The 13,044-nt window shown below is 38.6% G+C and overlaps 1 protein-coding gene across 1 annotated transcript in view; it reads right to left on the reverse strand.

The window, feature by feature from the left end:
* Positions 1 to 13,044, reverse strand: part of LOC126251791 (arylsulfatase B) — a 346,307-nt gene that overhangs the window by 60,650 nt on the left and 272,613 nt on the right. Inside the window, exon 6 of the mRNA XM_049952418.1 lies at positions 81 to 330. Coding sequence (XP_049808375.1) covers positions 81 to 330 — 250 coding nt within the window. The remainder of the gene's footprint in view (positions 1 to 80; positions 331 to 13,044) is intronic.

Consider the following 13,044-nt stretch of genomic DNA (forward strand, 5'->3'; position numbering starts at 1 on the left):
GAGTTCAGTAAGAATAGACTTCATATTGGTGATCATTGTTATCATTGACCTGAGGAACAGTAACAAATTTAAGGGTTTACCTGCAAATCGCCTTCTGTTGTAGTCAGCTATGTTGTCGAACTTCATGATGGTTTTGTCAGGTGCAGGGAGTAGGTTGTAACCATTGCCTGAGTGGACAGCAGCATGGGCCACATACAGAAAGAGGGGCCGTGACGCATTGTGGCTCTGTATGAGCCGCACCGCCTCCGAGGTGAACACATCCGTCGAGTACTGGCCATGCAAATCCCATGCTGGCTCCATGCCACGTCTCATGTCTAGTCCCCAGTACTCCTGAGGAAGGCAGTACACTCGTTAGAGATGAGTAAATCATAACAAAGTGGAAAAGATAGGTTCAAACTACTACAAAAAATATAAGAAATAATGAATCCATCTTGACAGTTTAATTCCCCTTTCACATTCCATCAAGCTCAACATGTTTTAGGTCTCAGCCCATTTTCAAGAACATTTGGCTTTAAAAGTCACAGATGCATCTATGAAACTATTTAACAGGAGAATGACACACAATAAAAGAAGACAAGCTCAATACACTACAGAAGTGTAATCCTCTTGCAATATTAGGTTTCTCAAATTAAATACCTAGTAAAACATTATCATTAAAATACAGACTGAGTTGCCACACATAAATATGACAAGAACTGGATGGCAAACTGCGAAAACATTAACAAACATGAAAAAGTACAATTATTGGAATTGGAGGATTGGGTTCAAAGCCAGTTACCAATAAAATACTGATATGCTATACATATAACTGACATCTACATCTCCTTTTATTCACTTTTTATTAAAAATTTTTTGAGTCATCAGTCTTCTAAAAAAAATACCAATCATAATATATGTAATACAGTCACCTACATCTCTGTCTCTTCACTTTCTTATTAAAAAAATTTGTTTTGAGTCATCAGTTTTCTGTCTGGTTTTGATGCAATCCACCACTAATTTCCTGCCTTTTGCCAGCACCTTCATCTCAGAGTAGCACTTGCAGCCCATATCCTTAATTATATGTTTGACTTACTCCATTCCTTCTCGATAGCCTTTGCCCTCTACAGCTGCCTGTAGTACCATGAAAGTTATTCCCTGATATCGTAAAACAGGTACAAAATATTGGGCAGGTGAACATCCACAACTGTGGAACATACTTATATGATAAAAATCCGCCAGTAATTTTCTTAATTTATCCCATGACCGGTTTCAAACTTAAAGCTTCATCTTCAGGTACCACCAAGATGAATAACAGTAGGGCCTACTAACTTACAAATACTACAAGGATGACATACTAAAATAAAAGCTGCAGTTGTGGAAAGTGGTGTCCTCACATAATTGTGAGAACATAAATGTATGGCGGTCAGGCCAGTCAGTCATGGGCAATCACAGCTACATTAAACAAACTCATGGGACTGGGAAAAAATTGTAAATTTGGGGAGGATTCCAGGCAGAAATGAACTCAGTAATAAGTTACTGACCTCATGTGTAGGACCAGCAACCACAGTGCCAACCTGGACAGCAGGACATGGAAGTGACTAGTGCAGGCAATGTAGAAGCCACTTGACTGCAGCAGCAGAAGCAACTGACATAGAAGCTAATGAGATTTTTCTGCTGTGTAAGAATGAGCCTATATATAGGTACCAATCCCAACAGTTAGCATTATTTTCCCACCACACCTCACCTCTCATTGTCATATTGCTTGATTTTTAGTTATATTTTTATATATTATCCATCCCAGCAGTTTTAGTTGTATTTTTATCTTTTGTCTCTTTAACCTGGTTTACTCTCTTATGTTGGCTTTTAGGCATTGTTGCAGATCCCCCATGTTTATATCTCATTTTATTATTCTTATTTGTAGTTCCAGATTGTGCCAACCTTATGAATCACACTTATGTGAGTGGATGGACCAGTAAACCCCCAATTCCTGCTCTTTTGCAGCCTTTTACTTTGGTTGCCCACATCATTGGCTCCTACATCAGTTGCTTCTATTGATGTGGTCAGCTGGCTTTGAGACCGTCTGCACCAGTCACTTCTGTGTTGTACTGTCCATCCAGGCACTGTCGTTGCTGGTCCTATGTGTGACATCAGGTACTTATTTATTACAGTATTATTGAGTTCATTTAAGACCAGAACCATCCACAAAGTTAATGTTTTTGTTGCAGTCTGAACTGTTTGTTCGATGTGTGTGTGATCCCCTGCAACTGACTGGCCCTATTGCCACACATTTATGTTCTCATAACTATGTGAGTAGACCACTTTTCACAACTGTAGCTTTTTAGTATGTCAATCCCACAGCACTTGTATGTTAGTAGCACCGCCCCTTGTTCAGAGTTGGTGGCACCTGAAGACAGCGGCAGTTTCAGATGGGGTTCACGCAAGGTGCCCCCTTCCCCCTTGCAGCACTGCCTGCACTGCCATCTGTGCCGGCCTAACCAATCAGCTTGCATGCTATTCATTTGTTTCTTTCATCAGTCGACTTTCATCTGGCACAGCCATTCTAGTCATCTCGATATGTTATTCTATCTGGCCTTTGTTTGAGAAAAGTCATGAATATTCTCCTGTTTTCTTGTACTGAGAACCTTTGCTATGTGGTGTTATAAAGATGAACTATTGACCAAATATGAAGATAGTTTACATTCAGAAACAGATATATTAAGACTGAAGAATGAATAAGTAAAAATTCCTAGTTGTAGCAAGTGCAAGTGTGAAGATTAGTTGAGAGTGAGAGTGGTTAGTTGATTGTAAAGTATTAATAGTAGTAATTCATAGTAACTGAATCAGTGATTAACTGAACTACCATTCTTTGAAGAAGAATCACTCTTTCTAATTAAAATAAAAATAATGGGAGAACTCTTCAATACAAGCAAATGAGCATAAACGCCCTCAATGATCGTGATTCTAGAAGGAAAGAAGAAGAAGCGCCCAAGATAAGTAACTATAATTACTTAACAATATTTCACCAGAATGTTCAGTCAATAAGCGACAAAGTGCAATAGTTAGAAATTGAACTAGAAGCCATAGATAGCTTGATAGTCTGCATTACTGAACACTGGTGCAAAGGATCTGAAATTGAATACATAGTTTTACCTTCTTATGAATTAACATGTTATTATAGCAGAACATTAAATAGGGGTGGGGGCTCATGTATTTATGTGAAAAAATGACTACAGTTCATAGTTAGGGGTGGTATGATTTCTTTTTACACTAAATTAATACAATTGTTGGACAAAATATGTAATCCTAAAGTACATATTATTATTTGTGGTGATTTAAATATCAATATGTTGAAAATCGGTGAAGTCAGCACCAGGCTCCTGAATATCTTGTACAGTTAGGGTATCTCACAACGGGTAACAAATGCCACAAGAGTAATCAAACACTCATCTTCAATAATTGACCATATTCTACCAGATATTAAGCATAAATGCTGTGAAGTAACTGTTAAAAACCTTGGGATATCAGACCACTTTGGTCAAAGTGCAAAACTTAAATGTCTACAAAGTTACAAGCAAAAGTACTTAGCTACAGAAGGGTTTTTTCTAAATCAAAAAGGTGTCAATTTGCAACACAGATGACTGGCCAGATATGGTCAGAAGTATATTCAGGAACACATGTAAATGAAAAATTCAACAAATTCATGAATATATTCAAGTTAAAATTTCCTAAAGTAGTACTTTCTGTTGGGGAATCTAGTAGGAATACTTGGGTAACAAAAGGTATCAGAAAATCCTCTGAAACGCTCAAATATCTGAGATCTATCAAAAATGATAAGAGTGACCCAGCCTTCTTACAGTTTTTTCTCAGGTACAAGTGGACATACAGAAAACTGTTGCAGGAAGCAAAGAGGATCCAAAATGAAAAGACCATACAGAACTCAAACAATAAAAGCAGAGCCATTTGGAATATAGTAAAACAAGAAACTGGTAACTCAAAATCAAAGCAGATGGACATAAAAATTAGAAATAAAGCTAATTTAATAGATAATCCTAAGGGCCTGGCAAACTTTATAAACAACTACTTTAGTAATATAGCAATAAAACTGCAAGAAAAGCTTCCTAAAACACACCACACAATGGCAAAGAACTATGTATCTCACACAATGCTACTACTACCCACTAATGGAGATGAAATCAGTAGCATTGTACATAAATTCAAGAATAAATCATCCACAGGTCTAGATGAAGTTCCAATGTGTATACTAAAAGACTGCATTAGCAGCATAAAAGAACCCTTAGCAGACATAAATGAGTCATTCTCATCAGGTTGCTTCCCTAATTATCTAAAGTATGCAAAAATTCTTCCCATACACAAAAAAAAAAAAAAAAAAAAAAAAAAAAAAATTACAGAAAATATAGAGAATTACAGACCAGTTTCATTGTTGTCCTCTTTTTCAAAAATAATGGAAACTATTATGAAAAACAGACTTATGGACTACTTAAATAAATACCAACTCCTATGCAAAGAACAGTTTGGTTTCAGGGCTGGAAAGGGAACAGAAGCAGCTATAGAAAAATTTACAAGAGTAGTTCTAGAAGCCCTAGATAAAGGACAACAAGTAACAGGCATTTTCCTAGATCTCAGCAAAGCATTTGATACAGTTGACCATGAAATACTACTAGGTAAACTTGAAGCACTAGGAATCAGGGGGGTTGTAAATAAATGGTTTAGATCTTACCTTGCAGACAGAGTGCAGAGGGTGGAGATATCTCAAATTTCAAGTAGCTCAAATTATTTAGTGAAACATCTTTCATATTAAGAATATTTGAACATTGGAGTACCTCAAGGGAGTGTGTTAGGCCCAATACTATTTGTTATTTATATTAATGACTTCCCACAGTGGGTAACGCAAGGAGAAACAGTGTTGTTTGCTGATGACAGCAATATAATAATTACAGACAGGACACCAGAAATGTTAAATTTAAAAGCTGAAAAGGCACTTATGGATGTTCACAACTGGTCAAATTACAACAAAGTAACCCTTAATTAATGTGAAGAAGACTAATTACATAAACTTCTATATAAAGAAAAAACCAAATATGACAAAACTTAAAGTTCAAAATGAAACTGTAGAGTGTGGAGACAGCACAAAATTTTTGGGTATGTACGTTGATCAACATTTAAAGTGGGATGGACATATGAGGATGCTTGGGAAAAAAATTAGCACAGCATGCTATGCCTTATGAATATTAGTCACTGTGTGCAATAGTTGATGCCAGAGAATGACATACTTTGCGCACATACATTCTATAATAAGTTATGGCATAATATTCTGGGGTGCAAATGCCCAAAAATGTGAAATATGTGTTCAGATTGCAAAAACGAGCTATCAGAATAATGAGCAAGAGTCACAAAAGAGCACACTGCAGTGAGCTATTTAAAAAGTGGGGCATTCTGACAATCCCAAGTGAGTTATCTTGCAAACTACAGTTTGTATTCACAAAAATATGAGCAATACTTAGCAAACAGCTGCATACAAGATCACCAAACCAGAAACATAATTGCTTGTACCTAGACTGAATGAATAAAACTAAAACCCAAATCACTATGTTTTACCAAGGTGTCAAGATATACAATAAATTGCCAAAAGAAATCAAAAGCACAAAGGAACTCAGTAAATTTAAAGCATTCCTTAAAGAATATTTATTAAAAAATAGTTTTTACTCGATTAGAGAATTCATGCAGCATAAAATTGGCATAAATAAATAATCAGGTTAAAAAATTATAAAGTGGACATACTAGATTGTAAATTACCCATACAAGTATTAGAGGAGTCTTGTGATATATTTCTTTTGATTGACGCAGGTTCTTCTGCATCGTGTAATTCAATGATAAATTGTGTGTGTAATATACATATATATATTATGAATTTATTATATATAGCTTGCATTCATTACCTTATATGACAAAATAATGTACACCTGTACGTATAATGACGACATCCATACAAAGAAATTTGTTTATGGATGAATAAATAAACTAAGCAAGGAATGTCTGTCTGTCCTATATCTGACTATCCTACTTTGCACACACTGTACAAAATATCTGCTTGTTTCCTGCATCTATTGCTTCAGTAGAAAGAAGTTTTTCCACATTTTGGTGTACAAGGACATGGCTGAGGTTGACAGTGAAGGAGAATCAACTTAATGGCTTAGCTCTATTGATCACTCACCCTGACATTGATTGTCCTATTGACAATGTAATTAACCAATTTGCCAGAAAGAATAGGCACATAGAATTCATCATTTAAGGATGAGAGCCACAATGTAAATTTTATATCATAAGATGGCGTTCTCTTGTATATATATATATACAATCAGTTTAAATAAAACTTCCTTAAACTTTGCATGTGACTTGATTATTTTTTATTACGGTAAAAGTAAAGGTAGCTCAAGATATGTTTGGTGCCCCCTCCTTGAGGTTTTTCTGTATCAGCTTCTGCCTGAAGATGAAGCCGTAAGCTTCGAAATGAGCTGCAGAATATATTAGGAAAATTACTGGAAAATAAAACAGATTTTTATTATAACAATACCAGAGAAGGAAAGTGCTGTTCACCATATAGAGGAGATGCTGAGTCGCGATAGGCACAATAAAAAGATTCACACAAACATAGCTTTCGGCCATTAAGGCCTTTGTTAGCAGTAGACACACACACACACACACACACACACACGCAAACGCAACTTGCACACACGTCTGCAGTCTCAGAGAGCTGAAACTACGCTAGTTTCAGCTAGTTCACACACACACACTCTCACGCAAACGCAACTTGCACACACGTCTGCAGTCTGAGAGAGCTGAAACTACACTAGTTTCAGCTCTCTGAGACTGCAGACGTGTGTGCAAGTTGCGTTTGAGTGAGTGTGTGTGTGTGTCTATGATTGCTTTTTATAAAAATTAATGGAGAGTCAATTTTCAGAGAACCACTTAATAATTCTTTGAAAAACATTTTTAACAATATTTTATGTTGCTTTCCCTCTTATGGGTTTTATCATAACAATAGTATTGTCTGAAAAAAAGTACCAATTCTAGCTGTTGAAGGTTAGGTGGATGGCCATTCACATACAGCACATACAGCATACAGCAGAAGTGGGCCCAAAATTGAACCCTGTAGGACTCCCTTTGTGATTTGTCCCCCCTCACTAAAATTTTCTGTTTTCCCAAAATTATCTGAATTCTTCAGCTCAACCTTTTGCATTATGTTTGCTATGCATGTTTGAAAGCAGTTGTGTATAAAGGCATCAATTTTATAAAATGTAAGTTTCTCTAAGAGCAAATAATGCACACAATCAAGCGCTTTGGAAAGATAAAAAAAATACCAACTGGAGATATTTTATTATTTAAGACTTGTAATATTTGGTGGGAGAATGAATAAATACCATTCTCAGTCGAGCACCTCTGCTAGAATACAAAGTAAATTGCTGAATGTGGGACCACTCTTGAGTACATTACTTTTTCGAATACTTTGGGAAAAGATGTCAGTAAGAAAACTCGACGATAATTGTTTAAGTCTTTCTGGTAACCTTTCTTGGAAGAGATTTAACCATAAATCATGTCAGCTTTAGTACCTGACGAAGATGATGGTGGATATTATCGAAAGCTGGGAATTTTTTCGAATTTGATGTAGCAAGTAAACCGAGAAAATTTTATTCAAAAACTCCACCGCAAAAAACCTCTTAGCCATAATGAATCATCAGTCTGCTAATGAGGGTAAGTGTGAGGGGTAACGTTTAGACAGAGAGAGAGAGAGAGAGAGAGAGAGAGAGAGAGAGAGGATTGCCTGAATACAGTACACAGGTCTAAATGGATGTGGGTTACAGTGGTTTCACAGAGATGAAGAAGTTTGCACAAGGTACAGTAGTGCAGAGAGTCATACTAGAGCAGCCTTCAGAGAGAAGACTGTAATGACAACACAATTAATAGTGCAGGGTTTTGTGGTCGGTATTTACATACAGGGTTATTATAAATGATTGAAGCGATTTCACAGCTCTACAATAACTTTATTATTTGAGATATTTTCACAATGCTTTGCACACACATACAAAAACTCAAAAAGTTTTTTTAGGCATTCACAAATGTTCGATATGTGCCCCTTTAGTTATTTGGCAGACATCAAGCCGATAATCAAGTTCCTCCCACACTCGGCGCAGCATGTCCCCATCAATGAGTTCGAAATCATCGTTGATGCGAGCTCGCAATTCTGGCATGTTTCTTGGTAGAGGAGATTTAAACACTAAATCTTTCACATAATCCCACAGAAAGAAATCGCATGGGGTTAAGTCGGGAGAGCGTGGAGGCCATGACATGATCTCCACCACGACCGATCCATCGGTTTTCCAATCTCCTGTTTAGGAAATGCTCAACATCATGATGGAAGTGCGGTGCAGCACCATCCTCTTGAAAGATGAAGTCGGCGCTGTCGGTCTCCAGTTGTGGCATGAGCCAATTTTCCAGCATGTCCAGATACACATGTCCTGTAATGTTTTTTTCGCAGAAGAAAAAGGGGCTGTAAACTTTAAACCGTGAGATTGCACAAAACACGTTAACTTTTGGTGAATTGCGAATTTGCTGCACGAATGCGTGAGGATTCTCTACCGCCCAGATTCGCACATTGTGTCTGTTCACTTCACCATTAAGAAAAAATGTTGCTTCATCACTGAAAACAAGTTTCGCACTGAACGCATCCTCTTCCATGAGCTGTTGCAACCGCGCCGAAAATTCAAAGCGTTTGACTTTGTCATCGGGTGTCAGGGCTTGTAGCAATTGTAAACGGTAAGGCTTCTGCTTTAGCCTTTTCCGTAAGATTTTCCAAACCGTCGGCTGTGGTACGTTTAGCTCCCTGCTTGCTTTATTCGTCGACTTCCACGGGCTACGCGTGAAACTTGCCCGCACGCGTTCAACCGTTTCTTCGCTCACTGCAGGCCGACCGGTTGATTTCCCCTTACAGAGGCATCCAGAAGCTTTAAACTGCGCATACCATCGCCGAATGGAGTTAGCAGTTGGTGGATCTTTGTTGAACTTCGTCCTGAAGTGTCGTTGCACTGTTATGACTGACTGATGTGAGTGCATTTCAAGCACGACATACGCTTTCTCGGCTCCTATCGCCATTTTATCTCACTGCGCTCTCGAGCGCTCTGGCGGCAGAAACCTGAAGTGCGGCTTCAGTCGAACAAAACTTTATGGGTTTTTCTACGTATCTGTAATGTGTCGTGACCATATGTCAATGAATGGAGCTACAGTGAATTTATGAAATCGCTTCAATCATTTGTAATAGCCCTGTATATGGTGATTTTTGTTGCATGGGCGTTAGGCCGTGAAATGCTTTTAATAGTTTCTACAATGAAACTTCCTCAATATCTGGCCCAAAATCCAGAGAGATTCTAGCTGTATACTACACCAGCAGCAAGAGACAATCACTACATCCACCATATGACAACAGTGGTACAGTGATGCTACTGATGACAGTGCCATTAAATGTGAGATTCTAAACATGGTTTTCTGCAATTTCTTCACCAAAGAAGACGAAGTGAATATTCCATAAATCGAATCAAGAACAGATTCTCAACATGAGTAGCTTAGAAGTAGATACCTGTGATTTAGTGAAGCACTTTAGATCATTAAATAAAGACAAGTTTACCGTTCCAGACTGTAACCAATTAGGTCCCTTTCAGAGCATACTGATGTAATAGATCCATACTTACAAGGGAACCTTCCAATGGCATCCCCCTTTAGTAGTAAGGTGGCCCAGTGGGTAGCCCATCAACAACTGAACACAGTTCACGCATAGGAACAGGTAGAAGATGTACGCCTACTAAACTGTGAAAAACGAAGCAAAATGGAAACACTGAACGATTAAAATCTGCCAGTTACACCATTTTTTAATGAATTTATGAACTGCCAATCCTCTCATCGATGTGTCTGTTCGCTATATTCAAATTGCTGTCTGTATCTGGTTTAACATCTGTGTAAAGAAGGAACCTCCACACGTACACACCTCCTATTTGTTCTACACAAAAACCACATGTTATGAAAAAAATGGTTCAAATGGCTCTGAGCACTATGGGACTCAACTGCTGAGGTCATAAGTCCCCTAGAACTTAGAACTACTTAAACCTAACTAACCTAAGGACAACACACACATCCATGCCCGAGGCAGGATTCGAACCTGCGACCGTAGCGGTCGCGCGGTTCCAGACTGTCGCGCCAGAACCGCTCGGCCACCAGCGGCCGGCACATGTTATGACTCTTATGTTCCGTATTGGAAGTTTTGACTCTTGAATCCCTTTGTTGTGACATAATTCACACCGGTTTATTTGTTGTTTTCATTTCTATGAGAGGTCTTTGTGGCATCTCGCCTGCTCTCAGTATTAATCACATTTACTTGCAACGGTAATACATTCTTACCACTTGATTCGTATTCTATATCCAATGTATAATATGACTACAGAAGGAGAACGGACATATTAATGACCCACTCGAAAGTTGATAATATTGAGGGAAAAAATAATGGAGCATTAAGAAGACTTGAACACAGACCGCCCACTTCACAGTCCAACGCCATCAAACAGGACCACGACTTTGTTGTTTTTAATGTTTGCTTGATATTGTATATCATGAGCTTGGACCGTTCACTGTTTTTTATTTTGCTTCTTTTTTCACAGTTCAGTACACCTTCTTCCTGTCTACATGCTAGATGTACTTTCAGTTTTGACAGGCTATCCAATGATCCAGTTGACCACTAAATCTAAGGGGAGGGGGTACAATGGGGAGTTTCCCTTGTTAGCAACTACATACGACCCATTCACATGAAAGAGCCTTACCTAAAGAGTGCAGAGTTTCACAGGTCACACCAATACTCAAGGAAAGAAATAGGAATAATTCCCTGAACTACAGACCACGTCACTAACGTCGATTTGGAGTATGTATTTGGAACACAGTCTACTGTGTTCGAACATTATGAAGTATGTGGAAGCAAATGATTTCCTGTCACTAGTCAGCTCTAATTCAGGAAATATCGTTCTTGTGCAACACAACCAACTCTTTATTCTGATGAAGTAATGAGTTCTTTAGATAACGAATCTCAAATCCTTTCTAGATTTACAGAAGGCTTTTGATATCGCTCCTCACAAGAGCTTTTAATCAAACAGTGTGCCTACAGAGTATCGTCTCAGTTGTGGGACTGGATTCGTAATTTCCTCCAGGAAGATCACAGTTCATAGTAAAAAGGGATGGAAAGTGACTGAGTAAACTACAAGTGATATCTGGCGTTCCCCAAGGAAGTGCTGTTCCTGATCTATGTAAACGATTTAGGAAACAATCCGAAAGCCCTTTTACAATTAGTTGTTGCTGATGATGATGTTATTTACCATCTCGTAAGGTCATCAGGTGGTCAAAACCAATTGCAAAATGATGTTAACAAGATATCCGTATGGTGCGAAAAGTGGCAATTGACTCTAAATAATGAAAAGTGCCAGGTGATCCACATGAGTAGTAAGAGGAATCTGTTAAATTTCAGTTAGCTTACACGGTACATCACGCAGATTTAAAGGCTGACAATTCTACTAAAAATCTAGGGATAACAACTACGAACAACTAAAATTGGTGAGAATTCTTCCGGGTTGTATGGCCGTGGCCCATGGAACACTTCCATCCCTGACGATTTGTCCAAAGCTATGTTGGACATCTCTGGAGGTGCTCAGTCGGCAAGACTCAGTACAACCAAGAGTACCTCCAAAAATGTCCAACGTAGCTTTGGACAAAACGTCAGGGATAGAAGAGTTCCATGTTCCATGGACCATGGCCATACAACCCGAAAGAATTCTCAGCAGCTGAAACATCCAGTTTTGAAAGCCTTCATTGTATAACTCAAATTGGAACAAGCACATAGATAATGTTGTGGGGAGGGCGTTTTATTGGCAGAACTCTTAGAAGCTATTACAGATCCACTGAAGAGACAGCCTAGACTACGCTTGTTCGTTCTCTGGTATTGACAGAGGACACTGAAAAAATTCTAAGAAGAGCAGCTCGTTTTGCACTATCGGGAAATAGGGAGTTACGATGGCGGTCATTGAAGAAAGTTGTTTTTAGTTCAGACGATATATTTTCACGAAATTTCAATCATGAAGTTTCTCCTTCGAGTTCCAAAATATTTTTACTCCCGTGTGCACATGGAGACATCAGAGCTCGCACGGCTGGATTTAGGTACTGACTTTTCCCTCCGTGATGTTCGGGAATGGAACAATAGAGAACCATCCATTAACATCCAGGCGTGCATCTCCAGAAGTTCCATTCCTTGGAGTGATATTTCGACCGTATACATTTCGGCCGTATTCCACTGAGCTGACAGACCGAAAGTGCAGCGCTCGCGTCCGTTATTTTAAACACAGGTGCCGCGCACAGTGCCTATTGGTTACAGAGATTATCATCATGCATTGTAAGCATATTTTGTAATTATAAATCCGCGATAATCCAGCATGTGCTGTACAGCTCATAACATGCTGGATGGTGGCGGATTTATGAGGACAACCTATGTTTACAGTGGAAAGCGATTAATTGTGTGGCTAATTGGGAATAAAAATGGAGGCGGTCATGCGGATATTAATTAAATGCTGTCCATCTGTAGCAAGTCACTAGCCAGCATACATTACGAAAATAGGTAACTAACAGCTTTCAGGCTCAGAGAACTAGTTAATGGAAATAAATAAATAATTGTAAAATTACTGACATCAGTTATCTATATTTATATTGAGCTAATACACAAGCACGTGCTCTAAACTGTCCATAGTGAATAAGCTTCATGAGGTAGACGTTTGAGTTGTTTGCACATGCCGGATATAAGAAAACTAAAGCTTCATGAGATAGACGTTTGAGTTGTTTGCCAGTGAATTTTGCGCCCGAAAAAAGGTCTGCGAAATTTGCGCCCAGTATTCCTGGAAAGTACTTGCTCACCACGTCACGACCCACTTGCTCACTACATCATGGCCCACGAGAAATGCGGGCCCCGCA

Source organism: Schistocerca nitens, chromosome 4, assembly GCF_023898315.1.
Source record: "Schistocerca nitens isolate TAMUIC-IGC-003100 chromosome 4, iqSchNite1.1, whole genome shotgun sequence".
Lineage (NCBI taxonomy): Eukaryota > Metazoa > Arthropoda > Insecta > Orthoptera > Acrididae > Schistocerca > Schistocerca nitens.